Raw genomic sequence first — 27,009 nt, 5'->3', positions numbered from 1 at the left:
GGCCTGGAGGGGCGGGGCCTTGCCGGGGGCGGGGCTCTGCCGCCGGTCCCGCCCGTCTCTCCCCGCTCGGCCATGGCGCTGGGCGCGCTGCTGCTGCTGCTGCTGGCGCCGTGCGCCGCGGAGCCCCCGGAGCCGGCCGAGCCGCCCGACGCGCTGTTCGCCGCCGGCTCCGAGGCGTACGCGCGCGGGGACTGGCCCGCCGTGATCCTGCACATGGAGCGGGCGCTGCGGGCCCGGGCGGCGCTGCGCTCCCAGCTCGTGCGCTGCCGGCTGCGCTGCGCCAACAGCACCGCCTGGCCCGCGGGGAAGCCGGGCCCGCCGCCCGCCCTGCGCGACCTCCTCTTCTTCCGGCAGCTGCTGCGCCGCGCGGCCTGCCTGCGGGCCTGCGCCCCCGGCGCCCCGTCCCGCTACCTGCTCGGCGAGGAGCTGGAGCTCGAGTTCCGCAGGCGCAGCCCCTACAACTACCTGCAGGTGGCCTACTTCAAGGTGCGGGCCCGGGCGGGGGGCCTGAACCGGGGGGGACCGGGCCAGGGAGGTGGGTTGAGGGGGGAGGCAGAGCAGGCCTGGCTGGGGATGGGGGAGCCCCGGGAACAAAGGGCCGCCCTGGGCCCCCATGTCTCTGCAGGGGGCTGTCTCCAGGTGGATCCCCAGGGCACTTTCCAGGCAAATTCAGAGGGAAGGGAGGGGCTGGCAGGGGGCCCAGGTGAGGTTGGCAGCAGGTGGAATGGGAAACCATGGGTGTGGCTCTGTCTCAGGTGTCCCGCGCTCTGCTCCACTTAGATAAATCGCAGGGGAAATCAAAGTGCAGGGTCCCTGTCATCCCATGCTCTGCATTGTGATGTACATGGGCTCCAAACTGCCCAAAGCTGGGCACTCACCCTTCACTCACCAGCTACCGCCGGCAGCGTGGGGGCTGTTTGCAGCCGCTGGGACTTTTGAGGTTGAGAAATTACTCTGTTGGCAGATCAGACCTGTTACCAAATGCAGGAGCTCATTTCAGTGTGAGACTGAAAGGCCACGGGACCGTATCTGGTCTGTCTGCTGCCTGCTAATAAGGAAGGGAGTTCTGTCCACATCAGACACCATCCAGGGCATCCACTCCTATGTGGTAGTGGAGCTGAGTGTTTTATTAAGCTATGGCCCAGCTGAAACCCCATGCCCATTCCACTCTGACGGTGTGCACACACTCAGTACTGTCCCTAGTGGGCTGGGCTGAATCTGGGAAGAATGGTCCGTTGAAATATGTGTTCACTAATTATTCTAAACAATCTGTTGCCCTTGTATCTAGCTGTGACTCTGTGTGCATTTCCCAGACCTGAGGAAGAGCTCTGTGTAAGCTTGTCTCTCTCACCAACAGAAATTGGTCCAATAAAAGATACTCCGTCACCCACCTTGGCCCCCTTAACAAGGGTCAAAACGGAGGGTATGCAGATCCATTTGTCCTTTCCCTGGGTACCAATCCAGAGGAGCTGTGCCCTGCTCTTAATGCAGGCACATTCCTCCTTGGGGAGGGCTTGCGAGCAGTTGTATTAGGTGGGGGTGCTGGATGGTGCTAGGAAGGGAGGCAGCTGCATCTGGAGGGGGAACAGGACGGTGCAAGGAGAAAGGCAGTGGGAAGTGCAGGCTATGACCCAAGGAAGTGCATGAGGTATCAGTGGGAGCATGAGATAACACTAGAGATGGGCAGAAGGGTGTTCTCTGGGAGTTAGCTACAGGCCAGTATTGTGCTGTGATGGGTAGGCTAGATGGTGGGGGCAGTGCCAAGTCTGTGGCCCCCACCTCACGCGGGTGCCACATGCTCGTGAAATGGATATCCCCCCTAACTCCTTTTGTGCCTTGGTTTGTATTTAGCACATTTCCTTTTTCCCAGTTCAGCACATGTAACAGAATCCAGTCACGGAGCTCTCCATCCTCCCCTCTCGCTGCTTCTCCGATCCCAGGGCAGGGAAGGGTAATGGAGTTTATGCCACATGTGCAGTTCCAGATGTCTCCCCTCCTTTTCCTGCAGCAGAAAGTCCAGCCCCCTCTATTCTCCTCCTCCCTTCTTCAGAAGCTGAAATGCCACGTAGTGAGCTGGGGGCTGTATCATCCTTCATGCCCAGTGTAATGTGATCAGGAGGGTCACATGTTTCAGAACTGATGTCAAGTGCAGTTGTAGTCAGAAAAGTGAAAAAATGGCCCCTTTGTACACTCCCTTCCTTGCCGCTGGTATGTTTTTGTCCCATTCAGTGACCTTACTGAGGCATATAAGTGTTTACATCCATTAGATCTGTATTTTTAGTGGTAACGATGATGCTAGCGCTAACAATCTGCCCCACTGGGCACTTAAAGGAAATAACTGCAAAGAATATTCTTATGTGGCGTTGGGGGTCTTGATTCCTTCGGGAAGTTTTGTATTGCATCGATGATCACATTGACTCTCTGTGGCACAGAGATTTTCCTGTAGCCCAAGAATAGGGGGCCACAGACATTTTGTCTCTGCTTTGCTCCCCAAGAAAGCTTTAAAGAAAATACTGGGTCAGGCTGATTAAATGTCCATTTAATCCCATGTCTGTGTGAATAGTTTTTACCTACTGGCATTACAAGTAACAGCTAAAATCAAATACTGAAGGCAATGAGAGGAAAAAATATTTGGTTTTCAGTTTGTTTACTTTGTGCATTTGACAGTTTCACTCTCCACTGTACACTCCGTTGGTGTCTCTTGTTACTTGTCTTTCACAGAGCAAGAGGGAAGAGAAAATATTTTTAAATGGAAAAACATAGATTAAAAACCTAAAAATTTGGCAGCGCAGCATTGGGTAGATGCAGAACCTGAAACTATTCAGCTGTGTTTTGTTCTGGTTTTTATTGATTAGATTTCACCTGGATGGGTCCTCTTTAAGTTCTCATGAAAATTAAACCATTGGGATAAGGTGTAATTCATAGATTCTCAGAAGGCAGAAATGAAAAAGACCTGTAAAGCCAGCTTGTTCAGCCCCTGCCAGGGCAGGATCAGTCTGTATGATGCATTCTGGGCTTTGTCTCGTCCAATTTAAAATAACGTAAGAGTCTGGCCTTCCACTACTGCCCTGTATATTCTGTTCAGGTTTTTATACTGAACCCATCAGCACAGTGTCTGAATGCCTTCCAGAGCTGCATTAAACAACATGCCTGACATCTGTCTCACATGATGTCTTCTCCATTTCTTTCTCTCCCCCCAGGGGAAGGGAAAAGGAGGCTGTTTTCCCTTGGGAGACTCTTATTAATTATCATTTGAATGACCATTGCTAAGGCTACGTTTTAGTCACGAGTATTTTTAGTAAAAGTCATGGACAGGTCGCAGGCAGTAAACAAAATTTCATGGCCCATGACCTGTCCATGATTTGTACTATATACCCCTAACTAAAACTTGGGCCAAGGGTGCTCTGGGAGGGTGGGCCGGAGGTGCTGGGGGGATGTCCCGGGACCCCCACTGGTGCTGGGGGGGCAGCGGCGCACAGCTCGGGACTCCTGCTGTGGGAGTGGGAGCCAGGCAGCGGAGCTGGCAGGCTCCCTACCTGGCTCCACATGTCCCTGCGGCTCTGAGGGGGAGGGAAGGCTGGGGGGCTCCAGCACGCTGCCCCGGCCATGAGTTCCAGCTCCGCAGCTCCCATTGGCTGGGAACTGCAACCAATGGGCACAGAGGGGGTGGAGCCTGTGGGCAGGGGACAGTGTACCGAGCCCCCTCCTGGCTCCTCCGCCTAGGGGCTGCAGGGACATGCCTGCCACTTCTGGGAAGCCCCAGGTAAGTGCCATCCCAGCCCTGAGCCCCCTCCCACACCGCCCCAGTAGCGGCCAGTGCAGCTGGCCCAGGGGCCGCCTGATCTGCTCGGGCAGCCCCGGGGCCAGCCACACCGAACACTGCAGAAGGCATGCAGCCTTAACCATCACACCTAGAGGCCCCATCCGAGATCAGAGCCCCATTGTTCTCAGTGTTGTACATACTATACATAATAAAAGACAATCCCTGCCCTAAAGACCTTGCAATCTAAAGAGACATAATGGGTGAGAGACCGGAAAGATTATTATTCCCCTTGTACAGACGGGGGAGATGAGGCCCAGAGATTTGCACAAGGTCATACAGGAAGTTTGTGGCAGAGCGAAGAGCTGAACTCGGATCTCCTGAGTCCCAGTCCAGTGCTTTAACCTCAAAACCGTCCTTTCATTCCAAAATAAGGAAGCATGGGCAAAGCCTCCCAAAACCTGGGAATGAACCAGGGACCTTTAGATCTTAGTTGAAATTTTGTGCTGCCCCTGCAGGACAGCCACACTTTCAAACAGCTGGGATTAGCTAAAGCAGTAGCAGCCCACAGCCTGGGGCTCTGTGGAACACAAAAGAAAATAAATGTTTAGACTGATGCAAGGTATAAGGTGTGTATGGAGAGCTGGGGAAGTGTCAAGGTTCCTTCCCCACTCTGAACTCTAGGGTACAGATGTGGGGACCTGCATGAAAACCTCCTAAGCTTACTTTTACCAGCTTAGGTTAAAACTTCCCCAAGGTACAAACTGTTTTACCCTTTTCCCTTGGACTTCCATTGTCACCACCAAATGTGGGTTTATTTTTATTAGGAAAGCGTTGTTTGGAAACGTCTTTCCCCCCTAAAATCCTCCCAACCCTTGCACCCCACTTCCTGGGGAAGGTTTGGTAAAAATCCTCACCAATTTGCATAGGTGACCACAAACCGAAACCCTTGGCTCTTAAGAACAATGAAAAAGCATTCAGTTTCTGAAAAGAAGGATTTTCATAGAAGAAGTAAAAAGTAAAAGAGAATCACCTCTGTAAAATCAGGATGGTAAATACCTTACAGGGTAATTAGATTCAAAACATAGCGAATCCCTCTAGGCAAAACCTTAAGTTACAAAAACACACAGACAGGAATATCCATTCCTTTCAGCACAGCTTATTTTCTCAGCCATTTAAAGAAATCATACTCTAACGCATATCCAGCTAGATTACTTACTAAGTTCTAAGACTCCATTCCTGTTCTGTCCCCGGCAAAAGCATCACACAGACAGACACTTTGTTTTTTCCTCCCCCCAGCTTTTGAAAGTATCTTGTCTCCTCATTGGTCATTTTGGTCAAGTGCCAGCGAGGTTATCCTAGCTTCTTAACCCTTTACAGGTGAGAGGATTTTTCCTCTGGCCAGGAGGGATTTTAAAGGGGTTTACCCTTCTCTTTATAGTTATGACAGGAAGAGACGGGATTTGTGTTTTGGTTAATAAGTAATGACATCCAGCTGTGACATGGGCTGTTCATTCAGTCTGGGTCCGGGACATGTTCCCGGTGAGTTGGCAGGGACTGGTTGTGCCCTGCAGGGGAAGGCTGGGCTGGTACAGTTTTCCACACAAATTGTTTTGAGGGGAAGTTCTCCTGTGGTTCTAGTACACAGGCAGTTGAAGAAGCCAGTAGCTTTCCCCAGTAGATTAAGTTTGTCTGGTCCTAGCATTCCCCCAGAGCAGCGTGGGATTTTCACTCTCATACATCCGATGAAGTGAGCTGTAGCTCACGAAAGCTTATGCTTAGATAAATTTGTTAGTCTCTAAAGTGCCACGAGTCCTCCTTTTTTTTTTGCGAATACAGACTGACACGGCTGCTGCTCTGAAACTCTCCAGCGTTGCGCATCATCCTGAATTCACTGGGTGGTTTATTTGTGCTCTCAAGTCTCCTTGTAAAGTTGACCTGTGACGTTTACAAAAAGGTGCTTGATGGTTTCATTTCTAAGCAACTTAGTTATGGTGCAGTTCAGGCTGTTGCCTCAACAGTCCCATCTGCTCCCCATGTCCGTTGTGGGGGAGGAGATCGCCATACCCCAATTCGAGCATTCGAAAACCAGGAAATCCTCCGTTAAGAGTCGTGTTCCCTTGCCCCAAAGAGTCAATGTGACAAAGCAAAACAAACCACAGACTCATTAAAACCAGGAACTGCTCCATCGAAGTGCAGCTTCCCACGCCTTAGGGCCCTGGCTATATTGTTATTTGGGAGTGGGGAATGTTTATCTAAGCTGAGATCCCCACTGCCTCTTTCAGTGTGTCTGCAGCATGAAGCAGGGAGGCAAGGCAGCTTGTCCAGCGCAATCTCTGTCAACCAGCAGTGATTATTCCTGCCCCAGTTCAGTGCTGCCACACGGACCACGCCAAGGGCCCTCTTGCGTGGTGGGAATAAGAGACCTGAATTGGAGTTCTGGTGGGCACAGATAAATTGCATTTTTTTGTTAGGGAGGGGTCAGGTGCTGTGAGGTTACCAGTCCTGTTGTTAACCTGGTGTGGGCATGCACAGGGCCCATGGGGAGTGGCTGAATTGGGGTGTGCTGGGGGACAGGGACTATGGCTGGGTGGAGTTAGGCAAATCCGTGGGGAGAAGTGGCCGAGACCTGTGCTGTGCTGATATAGTAACATGTTCCCAGGGTGCCGAGTACATTGTCCCTGTGTGGTGGAGAGTCGGGGCTTCGGTCTCACCTTTCCCCATGATTTCTTTGCTTAGATCCACAAGATCGATAAGGCTGTGGCTGCCGCTCATACCTTCTTCATTGGGAACCCCGACCATGTGGAGATGAGGCAGAATCTGGAGTATTACCAGATGATGGCAGGAGTCAAAGAGTCGGACTTCACAGACCTGGAGGCCAAGCCTCACATGGTAAGAACAACCCTCCTCCCACAAGTGTTTGAGATCTCTCTTCAGGGTCAAGGCTTCCACCCTCACCTGCCAGCCTGGCACCATCATTTCTTTGGGCACTCAAAGTCTGTGTGGAGAGTTTGAATGAGCAAAGTCTCACTCAGCACCTGCAAGGCGGGTGATCTCTGGAGCTGACCTGCAATGGCTACAAACGATGGAATACAAGGGGTGTCCTGTTTGCTGGTTTATGACAGTAAAGAGGCTGGGGGGAGAGTTCTGCTTCTGTGGTAGAAGTTCAGGTCCTGTCTGGGGATGGTGACCAAGTGAAACAGTGACATTGCACAGGGCAGGGAGGTGAAAGCTGAGTGATTGAGAAGTAAAGGATTTTGTCAATGTTGTAAAACTTTTCAGGTCTTGCTATTTTTAAACACCTATTTAACTACCAACACCCAGTGAACACTGTTGAGAAGGGATGTCTTGGTTAAAGATTCAACTCCCCTGCCCTTCAGCTCAGGTGAAGCCCTCCAGGACAGCCAAGGAAGATCTAACCTGACCTTATCAGTACTTGTGAGTGTTTCGGGAGGAGATAGGGGAAGCAACCTTTCAGGGAAGGGCCCACATCGTAGGGAACCCAAGCCCATGTGTCAAAATCACTTCTTTAGCAGGCCACCCCTAAGGTTCGATATTGGCCTTGGCTATGAGTTTGTAGCAAAGAGGCTCACATGACAGGAGGAGGCAACAGCCTGGTATCCTACCCCCAGTTCCCTCCTGACTACCCTGCTGTGTCAGATTCTGCATCGAAGCCAATGAATATGGAGAGGGCTGGGCATTTGTGGAGCGTCATCACAGATAATAAAACTCTAGGTGTTTTTCGACTGGCAGAATTAAAAAATAGATGGTAATTAATTTAAAATGACTGAAAAGGCCCGGAACCAGGGATACTAAACCATCCAGCCTGCATTGTCACCGACACATGAGATTCAGGGGTGCAGCTGGACAGGGGAAGGTCATATGGGACCAGAGCTCAATGGCCCGGCTGGCTAAAAGAGCTGTGTTCTGTGTGCAGTGAAGTGGCCACGTGTCAGGGGCACCAGTAAAGGGGCCTTTGGGGAGAGGAGGATTCTCCCATGTGGAGCAGCGTGGAAGTGCACCATTCCTGCGACACTGTGCTGAATTGAGAGCCTGTCCCAGTGCACATAGCACAGAACCAGAGAGCTCTTCATCTTTGGGAATACCTGAAATGTGGAACTGTGAAATTTCCAGCAGCAAATATTGGGACGGGAGGATTTCTTCCACTCTATTCCCTCCCCAAACACTCAGACACATCATGGAGAAGAGCCAAAATGTTACATGCCTAACTGGCCATGTATTGACCGTGGCCCAAACAGATGCATGAAAGATGAGAGCCCTGAGCCCTGGATAGCATTATTGGCCACAGTAGACTAACCCCTCTCTGACGGTGCAGTTTTGCTTTGAAGGCTGTAATGATTTGTTGTTGAGAGAGCATCTGTCCTCTGGCCCCATGGTCTGTGTGCTATGTATTCAGCTTGCCATCTGCTTGGAGATCTTTTTTATTGAGGGACCCTGTGAAGTTGGGCAGCCACAATCTACTGCCCCTGGGCCTTAGTGAGCAGAGGGTGGGCGAGATATTTGCGGGGACAGTGCTGAACTGCACCCAGGGTGGAATGTGTCTGGCTGGGGCCTAGGTTCACTTTTCCTCCTGGCTCTTTGCAGCACGAGTTCCGCCTGGGTGTGAAGTTTTACACAGAGGAGCAGCCAGAACCAGCCATTCTGCATATGGAGAAGGCACTGGAGGAATATTTTGTAGCTGACACCGAATGTCGAGCTCTCTGCGAGGGGCCCTACGATTACGAAGGCTACAACTACCTGGAATACAATGCTGACCTGGTCCAGGCCATTACGGGTGTGTGCACCACGGTAAACCAGCTGGCGTGTAGCACAGGGACTGCCTGCCTCGGGCCCCTGCATACTGTACTTACTGCTGCAGCTTTCTCTTTGAATGTTTTTGGCTATCAGTTCAGATTTCTGGGGCACTTTCCACCAGAGAGATGGGGGGTTGATGACTCGAGAGACTATGCTAAGGTTGGGCTAATGGGGATTTAAATTCTCCAGCCCATTTTCTTGGTCCTAATGACAGTAATGCCTGAGTGAAGCCTCTTCCAGGCTGAAGAATGCTGCTCTGGTACAGATCTCCCCTGACCAATAAAATGTGCTGTCTTTTTCTCCCAGATCATTATGTGCAGGTGCTGAGCTGTAAGCAGAGCTGTGTTACAGAACTAGCCTCCCAGCCGGGCCAGGACAAGCCCATTGAGGATTTCCTTCCATCCCACTTCAACTACCTGCAGTTTGCCTATTACAACAGTAAGAAGCATTTCTCTTATTTCTCTGATGCTTGGGAAGCCTTGACATTAGGGTTCTTGGGATCACTGGCACACAACTTAGCTGTCTTGATCCCTCTTTCTTTTGCACAGATAGTGGAGGGTACAAGAGTCCAGACAAAAGAACTACCTTAGAAAAAGATAGTCAGTGTTGCAGAGTCAGGCACTCAGAAGTTAGGAAACACCAGAGTTACTGTTATCCAGGCAACTTGCTGTGCCCCTTTATGTACGTGCATTATGATATAACCGTAAATTACACTAGCTCATATATTTTGCCCTAGTGCCCTTGCATCATTCAGTGCCCAGGAGGGATGGTGCAAGGGAACGAGGCAACTGTTCAGTATTTCTTCTGTTGCTTGGCGTTCACTGTGTAGCCCGAGGACTTATTTTCTGCTCGTTATCCAGATGCTGCACTGACAATGGAATCTTTTATTCCTTCCTGGGCTTTTGTGTTGCACTTGTAACTGTGGTATCTGAACAGAGACACTCGCGCATTTATCTTCAATACCCAGGTGAGATAGCAGAGGAGTGTTACAGTTGGCGAACTGAGGCTCAGAGAGACTAAGGCCAAGTGTCCACTGAAGCTGGGTGCGCAACTGGAGTCCTAGAGCCTGATTTCAGAAATCCTGAATGCTCTCAGCTTTAGTTGAAGTCAGTGAAAGTTGTGGGTACTCAGCACTGCTGAAAAATGACACCCTAGGTGTCTTCAGCTGGGCACCCAGAAAATGTTTGTGTAAGTGACTTGCCCAGCTTTATACAGCAAGTCAGGCAGAACCCGGAATACAATGTAGTTGTCCGGGCTCCCAGGGCAGCGCCCTAACCCTGAGATCAGTGTTCCTGATGTGGATGACAGTAGCACGTAGAGGCCCCGATCGGGGTTGTGATGATCCCTCATGCTAGGTGCTGGACAAAGCAAGGGCATGAGATCGGCCCTTTTGGTCCCAACAAACAAGACAGGCTGAGACTAGCACAACATGTAGCGACATACACCGCACTTGAGAGGTAGGTTAGTATTTGGTTTTGTTTCCTAATCCTGCCTCTGTGATGGTGTCCCAGCCAACCCACTCCACGTTACTGACCGAGAGTCACAGGTTTGGTAAATTTGGCCTGAGGCAGCATTTAATTTTGGCAGACCCAGCTCTGCCATATTTAAAACTCGGGTTCCATTCCTGGTGCAGTGTCTGGTACTGGGCTATCTTATCTGTAAGTTGGGAGAAATTATACTTACCCCTACACTGGGAGCCAGCAGGAGGCCTCTGTTAATTACAACTTTTGAAAAGCTATGAAGTGCCAAGTTATTAACATCAGTCAGTGGGAAAGGTCAGACTAGAACACATGGTCTTCTAACCCAGTGACCCTCACTTGGCCAAAGGATATTTTGGGGAAAGAAAGTAGAAGTAGCAGCTGGAGGAGGGTCATCCTCTCTCTTGTCCCTATCCCACCTGGTGCACTAGCTCACTGTGTTTGCTGGTTGCAGGAGGCTCAGGTGGGCATGGTGTCAGGCCCAGTGCAATTGGAACATTCAGAAAATTAAGGGCCAAATGTCGAACAAGTTCTGCTATGTATGTGCAAATGATTTTCTGAGGCCAGATCTGGACAGGTTTTGTGAGGATAGTGAAAGGCACCTCCCTGGTCCCACAGCTGCCCCCTGCCAGCATTCAGGCTCCTGCTCCAAACCACAGGGGCATTAGAACTATTCAGAAAACAGTCATAATTTTTTTTTAACATTGGCAAAACTGGTTATTTTTCACTATCCTACTCCTGGGAAACAGCTGAACTGCCTCTCAGCTTCTGCATAAACTTTCCAGAACAAAGTCAACCCGCGGAAGAAATGAAACCTGGAAAACTTCAGCTCAGATGATTAGTTGGTTGGAGTTATAAGTGACTGAAAATGGGGGGTCATAATGGAACGTGTTGGGTCTCTCTGTGCACTGCTTAAGCATAGTACTTGGACGTGTATTCCGAGGGTGAAAACTAGTAGGCCTGCGGCAGTGGCGCCTGATGATATGGAGACGGAGTGAGCCTCTGAGTCCAGGATCCTTCTCCTTGCTTTGGCAACATCCGTTACCTGTCCCCTAGCTCCGGGATAACTGTCCATGCTCCTGGTGCGCTCCCGTCCCATTTCTATCTTCCGAGTGTCTGATTTATTTCCTGCTTGCAGCCTCCAACCAAACTGTTTTGAAGCCTCTCTGCTGTCTAGGAAATCATCATCTGTGTATTCTGCTTTGGTCCAGGTGCTTTCGTGTACTTCCTCCCTGTCAGCAGATGAGAACTGGGTGATTTCATTGCTTCCTGGCACACAGTTCTTTGTCTTCAGCAGGTGGCATGGTTTCTTTTCCACTAGGCTGGTAGGTGTCTGGCAGGAAGCTGCAGCTGTTTTCAGAGTGGTGAGGTTCTGGCAGCTCTGAGCAGGAAGCTCCCCTCCCCAGGTGCAGGCTCCAGCGACTCAGTGGCTGCTGCAGCACGATAGACATGGGAGTAGCAAAGGCCCAGGGATGTTCCCATCACAAAACAGACACGTGTCAATATTTTGTTCCTGTTGAACTTTGAGCAAAACTGTCAGGTGAGAGTGGAAGACCTGAGCATATGGTAAGGGCGCTCGCCAAAGGACGGCATGGTGAGACCTTGAATCCAGACTCCTTCCACCCTGCTCCTCTCAGAGCCTTCCACATTCAGTGGAGAAGCTGCAGTAAGTGCATGCCTGTCTCCGTTTCTTGGCCACACCAGCTATGGGAGCAGTGCAACACTCTCCTGCTTAACTTGGGCTGATTCTAGGGTCTCCCTCCCATCACCCCCACATCCCCTCCGTACACACAGGCAGTGGGACCATCACAAACCTGAGTTGCACAGGGTATGGTCACCCCTTGCAGACCCAAAACAAGGCTGTGACAGGGTCCTGAGGAGGAACTGCGGAGCCAGCCCTCTGTCATGCCAGCTCCAATTCAGGGAGATTAATTGGAGCTGGCTAGAAAAACCTGTACCTGATTGGCAAAGGGGAAACAGCTGCCAGCCTGATTAGCCTGGGGCTATATACAGGCCCAGAGGAAGGAAGCAGGGTGGGAAGCCAGAGAGTGAAAGATGATTGGTAGTTCTTCCTTCCTTCCAGCAGAGATTGAGAAGGCCCTAAGGCTGAAACCGCCAAGATGTAAATGATAAGAAGGTGGTGGATTGCACCCTGTAAATAAGCTGCACCAATGATTGCTGAGTCATAGATTCATAGATACTTAGGTCAGAAGGGACCATTATGATCATCTAGTCTGACCTCCTGCACAACGCAGACCACAGAATCTCACCCACCCACTCCTGCGAAAAACCTCACCTATGTCTGAGCTATTGAAGTCCTCAAATCGTGGTTTAAACACTTCAAGGAGCAGAGAATCCTCCAGCAAGTGACCCGTGTGCCATGCTACAGAGGAAGGCGAGAAACCTCCAGGGCCTCTTCCAATCTGCCCTGGAGGAAAATTCCTTCCCGGCCCCAAATATGGCAATCAGCTAAACCCTGAGCATATGGGCAAGATTCACCAGCCAGATACCCAAGAAAGAATTTTCTGTAGTAACTCAGATCCCACCCCATCTAACATCCCATCACAGGCCATTGGGCCTATTTACCATGAATAGTTAAAGATCAGTTAATTGCCAAAATCATGTTATCCCATCATACCATCTCCTCCATAAACTTATCGAGTTTAATCTTAAAGCCAGATAGGTCTTTTGCCCCCACTGCTTCCCTTGGAAGGCTATTCCAAAACTTCACTCCTCTGATGGTTAGAAACCTTCATCTAATTTCAAGTCTAAACTTCCTGGTGGCCAGTTTATATCCATTTGTTCTTGTGTCCAAATTGGTACTGAGCTTAAATAATTCCTCTCCCTCTCCAGTATTTATCCCTCTGATATATTTATAGAGAGCAATCGTATCTCCCCTCAACCTTCTTTTAGTTAGGCTAAACAAGCCAGGCTCCTTGAGTCTCCTTTCATAAGACAAGTTTTCCATTCCTCGGATCATCTTAGTAGCCCTTCTCTGTACCTGTTCCAGTTTGACTTCATCCTTCTTAAACTTGGGAGACCAGAACTGCACACAGTATTCCAGGTGAGTCTCACCAGTGCCTTGTATAACGGTACTAAAAGCTCCTTATCCGTACTGGAAATACCTCTCCTGATGCATCCCAAGACCGCATTAGCTTTTTTCACAGCCATATCACATTAGCGGCTCATAGTCATCCTATGATCAACCAATACTCCAAGGTCCTTCTCCTCTTCTGTTACTTCTAATTGATGCGTCCCCAGCTTATAACTGAAATTCTTGTTATTAATCCCTAAATGCATAACCTTACACTAAAGTGGTTTTTGGAGCAGAGCAGAAGCAGGACCAAGGGGGGCCCTGCTATACCCTGTTGCAAAGGCTCTTACCAAATGCAGACATGCTTTTGAGCCTTTCCCATCCTGGTGTGGACTCACTCTACCATTCTCTGAAAGCTCCTTTCAGGACTGAGGGAGGTGTTGTTTCCAGGGCTCATTCATCTGAAATCAGGTGAACTCTGCTGTGTCCAAAGCAGATTGGCCAGGCCTGGGAGGAGGAGGGAAGATGCCAGACTCTTCTCTCTTCCCCTTGATACACACCTGTACACGAGGTGCATGATTTCATGCTAGCTGGTTGCAGCACAGACTGGATGTCATTTCTTGGAGTTCTTCTTTTATTCCGAGCTCCCTTCTGCTCCCTTTTGTGATTTCCAAACTGGTTTGTTCTCTTGGTCCATCTTCCCAGTTCGTGTTTTACTGGAGTTACAAGGTACATCAGCAAAGGATTGCAAGCCAGCCAGCCTTGTGCAGGGAGGTCCTGCCTCTGTCTACTTGGAAGAGGGACTTTGCCTTTGGATCTGGCCGGGTGTAGAAGTAGTCAAAGCAGAATGAAGAGCTGAGAGGAGAGATCTCCCTGGTTCCAGAGAAGCCAGGACAGTTCCTACTGCAGAGCCAATTTCTCATCACTTACAGCACTCGCCAGGTCTGACACCATGACCCTTGTATTTCTGAGAAATGCTGGCTGGGTGTTGCAGTGCTCTTACAGCTGTGCTTCAGAGCCGTTTCTCATGGCCGTTCTTCTGCAGTGCAGGGAAAAATTGCTCCCCATGATTGTGAAACTGGGAAACAAAAGATAAATGATGGAAATGAGTCTGATCATGATAATGAGACTGAACATGAGTAACTAACCAGTCCTAGTCTTCAGAGAGAAAAGGGTTTGAACACCAAGGTTTCCCATTGCAGGGAATTGGAACTAGATAAGTTCATGGAGGATGAGTCCATCAGTGGCTATTAGCCAAAATGGTCAGGGATGCAACCCAATGCTCAGGGTTTCCCTAGCCTCTGACTGCCAGAAGCTGGGAGTGGATGACAGGGTTTGGATCACTTGATAATTGATCTGTTTATTCCCTCTGAGATATCTGTCATTGGCACTGTCAGAAGACAGGAGACTGGGTGAGATGGACCATTAGTCTGACCCAGCATGGCCATTCTTATGTCTGAATCTGACCCTGTGCTAAATCTGAGTCTGACTATCCTTGTGCTGGAAATGTGCCCTGTTCCTGATCTGCGCCCCTCCTTGCCGGCATCCTGCAAAGCACAGAGGGACGGCTTCTCTCAATGAGCTGATTTCTCTTTGCAGGTGGGAATTACGAGAAAGCCATTGAATGCGCCAAGACCTACTTGCTTTTCTTCCCTAATGATGAAGTGATGAATCAAAACTTGGCCTACTACGCGGCTGTCCTTGGGGAAAGTCTGGCTGCACCTATCGATCCTCGAGAAGTGAGTGATATTCAGTCTGTCCCCGGCAAACCACTCCTTGAGCTCTGCCAGGCCTGTTGAAGCAGCATCTGCAGACCTGGGATTGGTATTTGTAGGGCAGATGGGCTGCAGTCTGCTCAGCATTAGGATTGGCCATCTTCATTCCTCACACATATGTTCCAACTGGTGCTGAAGGGACTGGATGCAGAACCCCTGGTCAAAGCTCAGCTGACACAACTCAGTAAAAATGGCTGGAGTACTTTGCAGATTTCTATGGTTATGTGAGCCAGGAATAACCATAAGCTAGCATCCTGCCTCAGAGCACCAGCCAATCACTGACTGGCAGGGCTAGGGAGAAGCCTATCCCATCCGCATGTTAGTGCGTGCTGATCCAGTGTGGGGTTCTGCACCTTCCTCTGAAATATCAGGGAATGTCTGGTGTTGCAGGCGTTTCGTTTGCAGAAATTGCCAAACTGGCCAAAATGAAAAATATCCAGCCTGAAGCAGACATTCAGCGTGGGACATTTCAGCCCAGATGGTTAAAGCTTGGCAAAGTGATAAGCAAATGAAAACAGGATCTTATAATGGGGAGTGTCAAGCAGCTTACATGGAGATGGTACAACCAGCCCCACCTGTCATAAAAACATCTTGCCAAATCAACTTATTGGCTTTATTTGCTACCATTACAAAGTAGGAATTAAGGGAAAGGGGAGATGTTTTATGGAGAGTCTATGGGTAGGGGTGAGAGCAGCTTTCCATTTGAACCTGGCGTTAACGCTCATCCCTAAGTTTTTCAGACTGGAAATGGTCTCCATCGACAGAGCTATGCAGGGACCTGGGACTGGAAGAGCAGGGGGCTGCAGGACTGGATTGAGGTGTATTGAGAGGGATTGAAACATGGCATAGAATAGCAGAGTCCTGCACTTTCATTCCCACCACACCTCCAGTTTTGGAATTCTGTTGCTCTCTGTAATGCTCATCTCATGGCGCCTGGTTCCCCGCAGTGGCCAGACCAGCTTGTCTATTGGAAAGCCCATGTAAGCTGCTCTGACCCATCCATCTCTCCCACGCTTTCAGAATATCCAGGTGTATCGCCAGCGCAGCCTGCTGGAGAAGGAGCTGCTCTTTTTCAGCTACGATGCCTTCGGGATTCCATTTGTGGATCCGGTGAGTGGAGACTCCCTTGGCCTGGTACTGGACACACCTGCGGGAACTAGAAGTGGGCAGGTTTAGACTGAATGCTCGGGGGTGGGGTCTGTGGGGCACCAAGGGGAGGAGCTGTGCTGGAAGAGAGGGGTGGTTTTGTAGAGGAGAAGAGGGAGCTGTGATGGGCTGATTGCTCTTCAATGGCACTACTGTCTGTCCCTGGACAGGGCTGCACCCTTGTGTCTGAGCCATGGATTGGGGTGTCTCGGGCAAGGATGAGGTTATCTCTGGTTTCTTTCCTGCCTTTAGGACACGTGGACCCCAGAGGAGGTGATCCCAAAGAGGCTGCGTGAGAAGCAGAAGTGAGAACTCGTTCAGTAACACTTGCAGGAGCATCGTCTCTTTGCTCCCACTGCTGGCATGTGGAATCGCTGTTGTGGGGGTTTCTGTTAATGCACGTTGTAGCTGGAATCTTCCAAACCCATCTGCTGCAGCAGGCGGGGGAGCCTGGTGGTTCCAAGAGTAGCTGTGAGGGCTGGGCTGGAGGCTGCGAGAGTTTCTGAGCATGCCAGTGGGATGGGATGCTATGTAAAATGGGAGCTAGGGCTGGAATGAACCCATCAGGAAGGTGTTACGGGCATGTCATCAGACTGCTGAGCCCCCAGCCACGGGCACTGCCCGCCCCATCTGCCTGACTGTTGAACCCATCCCACAGCTTCATCTCCTTCCCCTACACCTCTCGATCTCTGCCCCCTTTGTGGAGGCCTCAGGATTGCTGCCGCCAGCCCCCTGCCCATCTCCCAATTGGCTGATCACTTAGACGTCTGCCCCAGAGGCAGGAGAGCAGCTCACAGCTTCTTTGTGCCCAGGGTGGAGCGCGAGACAGCGGCTCGAATCTCCGAGGAGATCAGCAACCTGATGAAAGAGATAGAGACGCTTGTGGAGGAGAAAACCAAAGAGTCTGCGGACATGAGCAAGTTCATGCGGGAAGGTAAGAGAGGGAGTTGTGAAATGTGCCCACATGTCCCCCAGTGACCCAGCGGACAGCCAAGCCATCACCCCTGTGTGCGCTGTAGCTGGGGGCTCTGGGCAGGGAGCAGGATGTTCAGTGCTACCAAAGGAGTGGCCTGTGGCTGAGGCGAAATGGCATCTCCCCCTTCTTGCGCATGCCACCCTCTGTACATGTCACGCACCCAGTGGTAGCAGTGCCCTCTGATGCGCACTCCCCGGCAGAGGGCTCCCCGGACTCCAGTATTGCTCCTTGGCCCTATAGGTGGGCCCCTGCTGTACGATGGGCTCAGTATCACCATGAACTCCCGGCTGCTGAACGGCTCTCAGCGAGTGGTGGTGGACGGAGTCATCTCTGAGGAGGAGTGTCTGGAGCTGCAGAAACTCACCAACGTGAGTAGCTCGTCGCCGGCTCCAACACCCGGAGACTGGGGAGGCAAGAGAGGGGCCGGCTGGCATGGAGGCTGGGGAAGGGCAGCTCAGTGACGGGGGAGAGTGGGCTGAGCAGGGGGCAGGGAAGGGGTTACTTTGAGTGACCCTGGGAGGGGAGGATGGGGCTGAAGTGTGGAGAGCATTGGGGAGTGTGGCTGTCACCTATTTAAAAGTACAATCCAGAGTGAACCACTTGAGAGGAATTAAATCCAGTCTCATTCTGCAATTCTTAAGCCAGGACTTTAGTTCCCCAGAGCAGCCCTCCTAGCTCCCTGACTGGGGAGAATGTCGCATCCGTCTGCCCCACTGGCACCTGCACACCGGGATCGTCCTGTTACCCAGCTCCGAGCAATAACCGTGCTCCCCCATCCCCGTGGCATTGGCTACCACGGGTCTCAGGCTGATATTGGGAGGGTCTGTGTCTGCAGGGTGGGGCCTCTGACCGGCAGCAGGAAGGGGGTGCGATAGTGAGGGCTGGTCCAGGACAGGGTGGAGAGAGCTTGGGTTGGAGGCTGGATTTGGGGTAATGAGGATCTGCAGCATGTACCAGCATGTCAGGGGGGCAGGATCTGAACTCCTTGCCAAGGACCCTGAACTATTTCACTGGGACTTTGTTACAATTTCTGGCCTGTCCAGGCCCCAGTGCTCTTTGGCATCACATCTGTTCCTTTCCAGGGAAAAGCCTGGGGAGGGGTGGTTCTGGCCCTACCACGCTTGCTCGGCTTCTCTGAGGGTTTGGCCAGTCTCTGTGCCCTGGCTAGAGCCCGCTCCTGCCCTTCTCTGAGGAGCAGGCGGCAGCATGGGGGTCTCACGTCTGACCCTGTGTTTTGCAGGCAGCTGCGTCTGCTGGGGATGGCTATCGCGGGAAAACCTCCCCTCACACTCCCAGCGAGACCTTCTATGGCGTGACTGTCTATAAGTCCCTCAAGGTAGGTTTGCTTGTTTGACTGAGGGGGGATGCCGTGGACGTGGTTGAGAGAAGAGTGTGGCTAGCACTGGGGAAAGGCTTGGGGGGTGGGGTAGATGGGCTGGAAGGGATGAGGCAGGTAGGGGGAAGGAGGCATTAGCAGGATGCTTTGCGCCCAACCTGCTCTCTCACCTGGAGGCATAAACAAATTTGGGGAGCCCCCTGAGGAAGCCAAGTTCGGAGAATGGCGGAGTCGCCAGGGTGTGCCCTACCCATTCAGGCCCCCCAGAGTAATGATTGGTGAGTTTACAGAACTGTCCCTGTATCAGCCAAGGGGTGGGGGGACCTTCATGCCCTCAAGGATTGCAGAGAGGAGGAGATGTCTCTATCATTGCTGCCCTTCGCTCCAGCCCAAACTGCTGGCTCTGGGGACAAAACCTGGTGAGATCACTGAGGAAGAAGCCAGGCCGCCTGACTGCTGCTCCTGCTCTCTGTCTCCCCCTGCAGCTGGGGCAGGAGGGCAAGGTGTCCATGCACAGTGCCAGGCTCTACTACAATGTGACGGAGAAGGTGCGGCGCGTGATGGAGTCCTACTTCCGCCTGGACACCCCGCTCTATTTTTCCTACTCTCACCTGGTGTGCCGCACGGCCATCGCAGGCAAGTAGCTGGCAGCGCCCCCCCCCCCCCCCCCCCCGCCCTTGCTCAGTGGGCTGCTGGTCTTGCACCTCCCCTTCCCGGTGTTCGTGATTCAGGCTGCTGCTGGTGGCAGGACCCCTCCGTCTCCTCCCACAGCCCTGTGGGTAGCTGCTGCCGGGGGGACTCCCTTTACAACCATCAAACCACTTCTCCAGGGGGCTCTCTGTCTCTCACCTGCCTCGTAATAAGGATTCTGCCCTTGATGCCACCTGTGCAGCCCAGGTAGTGTGGGTGAGTTGGCCCAGGTGTAACTGACTGGCACTTAGCTAACCATTCTGTTGATGTGCAGGAGGGGACAGACTCCAGCTCCCTCCCTCTTGGCTGGGCTGGCTCTGCAGGGCTAACAGGAGGAAGAAGCTGTGCAGATTTGGTTGCTAAATCCAGAGGACATGGAGAGCAAACTATGCAGTGGAAGAGGGAGATGGCGTGTTATAGTCACTGCTCAGAACTTCAGCCTTGTGTCCTAGACTGGCACCAAGGCGCTGCCTGCTCTGTGGCAAGCTGAATCCCGTCACTTCTGCAGAACTCAGCCGTTGATTCTGCAGTGGCTTCAATTCAAAAATGCCTCCATGTTTTGCTGGCAGCAAATAACAGCATCACATAAAGTGGCAGCCAGGGAGTTAGCAGCTGGATAGGGGGGCGTTGGAGCTCTTGACACCAGAGGAGGCAAGTGATTCAGGTTTCCAGCATTCAGAGGCACTTAAAGCTTTTGGCCCAGATTGTGAAATGTATTATGGTGTTGCTGTTCTCAGTATTGCAGAGCCTAGCTGACTTAGGAGACTCACATTTTCCAAAGTGATTTAGGAACAGAGCCAAAATCCTGTCAGTGAGTTTAGGCTCCTAAAGAGCATGAGACTTAGGCTCTGAAATCAGTTTGCTGTTGCAGTGCTGAGCCCAACGATATGTACGTACCTTTAAAAATCTGGGAGGGAGGTTCTGAGGTCTCATGGGCGGGGGCAGATGTGACTGGGAATTCTGGGGGTTGCTTGAACTCCTAGTTCCCCCACCCCAGGAACTTGGCCAGCCATTCCCAGTATCCCCCAGTGCATCCATCCTAACTGGAAAGTGCATTGGCTGGATGTGTCCGCTAGGGTGAGCAGTGGGATAGTTATAACATGTCATTGTTTGAACTGGAATCATGAGCTCCCATTGAGATGATGCGGTAGGTTTGGGGGTATTGCACCCCTAAGACATGGAGCAGTGCCACTCCTTATAGGCCTAGGGAACAAGGGACCACAGCTCTGCCAGCTGCCACTGAATTCTGGCCTCCCCGAAATCGCAGGTCAGAGCATTGTGAGGGGAGAGGCTCATGGGGTTAGGGCATCCTTGCTGTGAGTGCCCTGGGGTGCAGGGGTTGGTGACCGTAGATGGACATCCTGCCGTCTCAGGACAGGCTCTGTAACCACCCACGCTTCGTTCCATCTCAGATAAGCAAGCAGACCGGACAGACTCCAGCCATGCCGTGCACGTGGATAACTGCATTCTCAATGCAGAGGCCATGGTGTGCGTCAAGGAGCCGCCAGCGTACACATTCCGGGACTACAGGTAACAGCCATGCGAGCAGTGTTTGGCTCAAGGCACAGTCTGCCTAGGCTCACAGGAGCTAGGCTGAGTCCCCATCCTGCAATTGCCTGGTTCTACTTGGTGACCTGATCACTGGCCTTTCAGTCCTTACTGGGGAACTACATTTCCCAGAATTCCCCACCGAGCCCCAGTGACAGACAGGCTGCCAGCACCTGCACTTAAAGGGGCCAACACACTTAGTTACAGGGACCTTGCTGAATAGGGAGTCTCAGAAGTGTGGCTACAACTGCTCCTGGACATTGTCGTGTGTGAAGGAAGATCCAGAGCTGTCCAGCATTCAGAGTCCACAGCAGCAAGGCTGCAGAAAGGCTTCCTGCCATGCTCGCTGCCTGCTTGGGAAAGGGGGAGAGGGATCGGTAGGTGTCTCTTCTCTGGCTAGTCCTGGGGCAGAGGGAGGCGTGCTGAGGCTGCTGGGTAGTGAATGCCTTCTCTGCTCTGTCTGGCTCTAGTGTCATCTTGTATCTCAATGGGGACTTCGAAGGAGGAGCCTTCTACTTCACCGAACTGGACGCCACCACCGTGACTGTAAGTAGCTTGTCTGCCCCAAGGGCACAGTGATTCTGGTTTGGGCAGCTCTGGAGAGGTTGGAGACTCATTTCTGCTCTACCCAGTTCCTGCCCCACTCTGCCTGTGGCTAACACTCGGGGTTCACCCTGAGAGCTTGTTTACACGTGAAAATTAATCCAGAATGAGGTAGGTTGTGACTTTAAAGTGGATTAAGTACTCCCAATTAACTCCCTGTGTGGATACTTTGATTCCAGAATGCTTTATTCCAAATTAGCTTAATCCACTGGACTACGAGCATCTGTGCATGGAGCTAATCAGGAATAACTCCCCATTGGAGCAGCGTGACTGTTCCGGTGCTGAGAGGGCTGGGAGGCAGCACTCCCGCTGTTACCCTGGCTGGGAAATGGAGATGGCTGCACTCTGATGTGGGATGGGGCCATCTCTACAGAGGGGTGTGACCAGGGTCCCAGTGGGGAGTCAGCCGAGGTCACTCAATTAGGGTGAACTGCAAAGAATGGGGCAGACAAACCCCAAAACTGGTGGATAATTCAATGTGTAGATTTACACAGCCAGCACTAAACAGCTTCTGTTATACCTCACTGGTTACTCAGAAGTCCAAACAGCACAGTTCCCTTGAAGTGACCCAGCCTCAAGCCTCCATCCAGGTACCCATGTCAGATATGATGAAGATTTCTGAAAATCTTACTTCATCATACAGACGCTCCCTGACTTACACAATCGTTCCATTCCACAATGCCTTGCATAACTTGAATTTTGCGTAAGTCGGAAACGTATACTCAACCATTACGCCAAAAAAAAAAAAAAAACACACACAAAAAAACCCGTTCCTATTTCTAGCTTATGGAACTTTTTCCATAAGTGCAGATTTGCATAAGTTAGGTCTTGTGTAACCCAGGGAGCATCTGTATAAAAGAACAGGTTCTACCAATCCCAAAGGGTCAGACACATCACCTCCCAGGTTACTGAATATTCCAGATCTTACCCAAATACGCACTGCAGCCAATTTTTATTAACTAAACTAAAATTTATTAAAAATCAAAAGAGAGAGAGTATGGTTAAAAGATCAGTATAAATACAGACATGAGTTCAATTCTTGAGGTTCAGATTCATAGCAGAGATGGTGAGCTTTGTATTTGCAAGGAGTTCTTTCAGAAATAGTCCATAGGTTATAGTCCAATGGTTATATTTCAGGGTGGTCCAGTCAGAGGTAGGAGCTCAGTCCTTGTGGCATAGGCTTCCCCTGCATGAAACCTTAAGCAGATCTGAGATAAACAGGATCAGGCCCCAAGATTCTTTTTATACATCCACTTGATGTTCTAGCATCTACTTGACCCCACAGTCCTGAATAAACAATAGGCTTTGGATGTAACCTTCTGTTTTCTAAACACCACCAGTAATTAGTTACACAAATTAACATAGGGCAATTTATCCATTAGGCAGGCTATCACAAACTTCAGAGACATACAAACAATGACATTATTTCGCCCAGGATTCATCTAAATGTTAATATTCCCTTTTGAGCTCTGAATTAGTAGCTATAGTGACAGACAGGCACTGTCTGTTTACACTGTTAGCATCTAAGATACACACAAATAGTATCACTTCTAATTTCTGACAATACAGGTTTGCATTGCAAAGTTCTAGCCTATCTAGCCATAGAATGGCCCTACTTGCCATTTCTAATATGTCTTTAAAGGTCAGCTTTGGGCTAGTTAGCCTGCAAGCTGTTTAACCCTTTCTGGCCATGAGTTATATTTTGTATAAGATTCATTGGAATTATATAATGGTGGTAGCAAGAATGATTTGCATAGTTATAAATTAGACAACGTCATCGTCACAAGGGGCAGAATTGGGGCTCTGCTGCAGTACAGGGCAGGAGTGATCCCTGTGGAGGCTAATCCCCTGGCGCCTGACTGCCTGGCTAGCCTCCATGGCCTCCAGGAACCTGGGGAGCTCCTCCCACGGGGGAAGACCCAGTGGCAGAGCATGTGCTGCATCACTCAGGCTGGGTGTCGATGGAACCTCCAGGAGAGCTGGGGAGCCGAGTGGGTATGACCTGGGCTGTCCCAGCCACTTCCTGGGCAGACGCTCCCACTGCCCGGCATTGCCTGGAGTTCTCTCTGCACAGCAGGGTCTGAGAGCATAGTCCCCTGCTGCCACCCCTCTGCAGTGGGATGCCTCTGCTTCTGCCCTGCACTGGGGACTCTAATCCCCCCCCAAATATCCCCTCTCCAGCTGGCCCCCAAGGTCCTGTCTCCCCTGTTGACTGGCCTGTCTGCTGGCTCTTACCTCACCCGTCCCTCATTACCCGCTGCTGCCTGGATGGTTGGGTCCTAATCCGTGCACCTGTCCCCTGCAGGCAGAGGTACAGCCGCAGTGCGGGCGTGCTGTCGGCTTCTCCTCTGGCTCGGAGAACCCGCACGGGGTGAAGGCCGTGACCAAGGGCCAGCGGTGTGCCATTGCCCTGTGGTTCACTCTGGACCCGCGACACAGCGAACGAGTAAGTACTGCCCCGCATTGGCATACTGCCTCGGCACCTCTCCACTCACACGCATGCCTGTCCCCCAGCTGTGCACCTACCCCCTCCTCCTCCTCTGCCCTGCCTTCCTCAAGGAGGCTTCCATAGCGCTGGAATGGGCTCTGGGGTACGGAAAACAGCTGGCTGAGATCCCTGGGGACTTGCCTTTCCCCCTGCAGCTGCTGTGCAAGTGTCAGGCTGTGAAAATATCAAAGGCAAGCCTAGGCTGTGTGTGTTGGGGAGGGGAGGAGGGGCATGTTTTAAGTAGAGGTTGGGACGTTCTAATGTCATTGTACCAAGTACTGGTGAGACCTCATCTGGAGCAGTGTGTGCTGTTCTGGTCACCCGTGTGCTAGAAAGATGAATCCGTGCTGGAGTGAGGCAGAGAAGGGCTGCTGGGATGCTCAGGGGGATGGAGAGCTGATCTTACGAGAGCAAATTGAAAGAGCAGGGCTTGGGTAGCCTGAAACGCAGGCTGAGAGGGAGCTGACTGCTGTCTATTACGACACCAGGTGCGGGGAAGAGCTGTTTAGGCTAAAGAACAGCATCAGCACAAGAATAAATGGGCTGGCCAGGAGTAAACTCAGGCTGGACATTAGGAGGTTTCTAGCCATCCAGGCAGTGAGATTCTGGAGCAGGTCCTAAGCTTCTGAATGGGGTTATCTGAATGGTTGGCTACGATAGCAGGGACAGGACTCACTGACCCAGGAGGTCCCTCTGAGTCCTATGCCCTTGCATTTGGGGTGTGATCCCATTATGCTCTGGGGATCCCCTCCCCAGTGCCACAAGGGCAAAGCAGGGGGCTGGCTCTTGCGGCGTGCTCTAACCTGCCCTTTCCCCCCAGGAGCGTGTGCAGGCTGATGATCTGGTGAAGATGCTCTTCAACACAGAGGAGGTGGATTTGTCTCAGCTGAAGGGGCCGGAAGCAGAGCTGCCAGCCATGACAGACGCTCCTGGGCAGAGTGTAGAGGGAAAGGACGAGTTGTGATGGCCCTCCAGGAAGGGCCCTGTTAGGTGCCAGCTCGGCCCTGCTGAGGGAAGCGGGACTAGATATCTCGTTTCAGGACTCAAACCCCCTTGACTGCAGCTCGTGGATTCAGGACACTGGACCTGAAACTGAAGGCAACTAACTCCCTTAAAGCTCTTGTCAGGAGCAGAGATTTCCTTGGCCTGCCCAGAAGCTAAGGCATAGCTGGGGCTGGAGAGGAAGCTTTGCTGGATTTGCTTTGGGCCACATGCCTGAGAAGTGCCTGGTGTCACTAGTCACATCCTGCCTCCCCATCTCCTGCAGTGAGGACATGACTAACCCAGGGTAAGACACTGTGAGACATACACGTTCTGGGAGGGATCAAAGTTCTGGGCTGCTGGGAGGACTTCCAGTGCCTGGAGTTAGGGAGATGCTGGTCAGGGTTGGAGCTGCAGCCAGTGAACCTCCAAAGGGCCTGTTGGTTCGAACACACTGTGTCACGGCTGTGCCTTCGAATGACAACCAGGGAATAAAGGTTTCTTTTCTAATCTGTTGGTTTCTCCTTTGATCAGCTCCTCCCTGGGTCACAGCCTGGTGTCTGTGTGGATAAGTAGAGTGTCGATCCACTGAGTGGATAGGCAGCAGTCAAGGCACCCGTTGGCTCCCTGCACCATGGGATGCTGTGAAGACGGGGACGGGTCTGTTGGCTCAGTGCCCGGGTTCATGTTGCAAGTCTGTTTGCTACAGAGCTGTGGATTCTGTGCCGTACTCCCCACTGAGGACCTCATTTGGGAGGTGTCTGGTATCCACTGCATTCCTTGTCCTCCTTTGCCCTGCAACGGCCCTTTAATGAATGTCTCCCTCTGGAAATGGACCATCTGGATCCCACTCTGCCCTGTGTATTGTCCATGCTTGGACAATATCATGGTATCTTATGGCAACGATGCCCTTGTCCCCTGCTCTGTCCCCCACTTTATCCTTCCCTTGCCTGTCTCCACTCTCCCACTTGTCTTGCTGCTTCCTTTCTGGCCCTTCTCTCATCTCTGCACCTTCCAGGTTTCATGCCTGTAACCCTCATCCGTGCTCCTCTGCTTATTTTCCATAGCGCTTGCTGTGAGTGCTGCAAGTCGAGTCGTGGATTCCAAGCCCTGAAGGGCCCACTGGGGTCACCTCGTCTGACTGCCTGTGTAGCGCAGGCCAGAGACCTGCCCCAAAATCATTCCTACAGCAGATCTGGGAGAAAAACCTCCATCTTGATTTGAAAATGGCCAGTGATGGAGAATCCTCCGTGACCCTTGGCAACTTCTTCCAATGGTTAATTACTCTCTGCTAAAAATGGACACCTGTTTTCCAGTCTGAACTTGTCCAGCTTCAGCATCCAGCCACTGGATCATGTCAGACCTTTGTCTGCTAGCCTGAAGAGCCCATTATTGAATATTAGTTCCCCGTATAGTTTGCCTGGGCTATGCTGTCCTGCCATACTCCATATCCATTCCCTTGGGATCTCCTGGGCTCTCTGCATGAGCTGTTGTCAGTGCAGTTCTTGAAGCTGATAGATGGCACATGTAGAAGAATTCAGAATCCCAGTGTCACGTAAGCTGCCATTCTGGCTGGCTCCCTGCTTTTCCATGCTCAGAGCTAATGGGGATTACTGGACCAGCTGGAGCATCCTTTGGGAATCAAAGCCCTTCCATGCCAAAGGCCTCTCAGCAAGCAACGATGCCTCTGCATCCAACAAGTAGGATGGAACCTGCACTGGGATAGATGGTCCCTTCCAGTTTTGTTGGCTGAAGAGCCTTCTGGCTGTAGTTTGCCCACTTGAGGGCAGCAGTTCCTAACCAGGCCAGCGGAGAGCGAGCTGAGCTGAGCGGTTCATGGCACAGGGACTCTTTCCCTCTATGAAAAGGACTGAACTTAGGATTTGCTTAGAACGCGAGCATGCATCCTGCATCTTGTCTCCTTAAATTTTGCTTTATGCGACTCGCCGTGAGAGGGCAGGGGAACATCTGTTGTGATGATGTGGGTAACACTCTAAGCAATATTGAAGATCACTCAGCCAGGACATGAATGCTCTGGCCAGTTACCTTCATCAGTGGAGTCGTACATTAAGTGAGTCTAAGATAGTGGCTGCAGCCTTCCTTCTAAACAATCACCTGGCCAATCAGCCCATTACAGTCGGTGTTGTTAATTGTCCACTCCCTTTACAGCCAGTTGTCACTTATTTAGGAGTCAGACCGGACCATAGTCTACCATAGAGGTCCCATCTAGAACACTTAAGAAAAAAGTTCACCTCCCGCACTACCTTGATCCAGAAACTAGCAGGAACCTTCTGAGGAGCAGAGGCAGATGTTTTATGAACCTCAGTCCTGGCGCTGGTATTTGCTTCAATAGAATTGCTACAGTTTGGGCAGACGTCA

At 51.5% G+C, this 27,009-nt stretch overlaps 1 protein-coding gene across 2 annotated transcripts; it reads left to right on the top strand.

The window, feature by feature from the left end:
- The first annotated feature begins 72 nt into the window (after window positions 1–72).
- On the top strand, window positions 73–25,140 carry P3H1 (prolyl 3-hydroxylase 1). Of its 2 annotated transcripts, none has more exons than XM_077837250.1 (15): window positions 73–486; window positions 6,500–6,652; window positions 8,366–8,555; window positions 8,882–9,013; window positions 14,687–14,826; window positions 15,883–15,972; window positions 16,261–16,313; window positions 16,821–16,942; window positions 17,225–17,352; window positions 18,225–18,320; window positions 18,806–18,956; window positions 20,423–20,540; window positions 21,029–21,104; window positions 23,467–23,607; window positions 24,470–25,140. In XM_077837250.1, exons 1-15 carry the CDS (start codon window positions 73–75, stop codon window positions 24,611–24,613), a joined length of 2,148 nt encoding a protein of 715 aa, XP_077693376.1. In that variant the 3' UTR covers window positions 24,614–25,140. The 2 variants fall into 2 exon arrangements, with proteins under 2 accessions (XP_077693376.1, XP_077693377.1); XM_077837251.1 differs by lacking the exon at window positions 73–486 and adding an exon at window positions 5,624–5,717.
- The last annotated feature ends 1,869 nt before the right edge of the window (window positions 25,141–27,009 follow it).

The sequence above is a fragment of the Eretmochelys imbricata genome, chromosome 18 (genome assembly GCF_965152235.1).
Source record: "Eretmochelys imbricata isolate rEreImb1 chromosome 18, rEreImb1.hap1, whole genome shotgun sequence".
Classification (NCBI taxonomy): Eukaryota; Metazoa; Chordata; order Testudines; family Cheloniidae; genus Eretmochelys; species Eretmochelys imbricata.
The sequence above is the reverse complement of the archived record's forward strand: the minus strand, read 5'-3'. Positions and strand labels throughout refer to the sequence as shown.

Bases quoted from the DNA above. Each gene is read 5' to 3' on its own strand.
- P3H1 (XM_077837250.1), top strand. From the start codon at position 73: ATGGCGCTGGGCGCGCTGCTGCTGCTGCTGCTGGCGCCGTGCGCCGCG. The intron at 6,653-8,365 runs GTAAGAACAACC...GGCTCTTTGCAG, and splicing joins TGGAGGCCAAGCCTCACATG to CACGAGTTCCGCCTGGGTGT. The intron at 14,827-15,882 runs GTGAGTGATATT...CCACGCTTTCAG, and splicing joins CACCTATCGATCCTCGAGAA to AATATCCAGGTGTATCGCCA.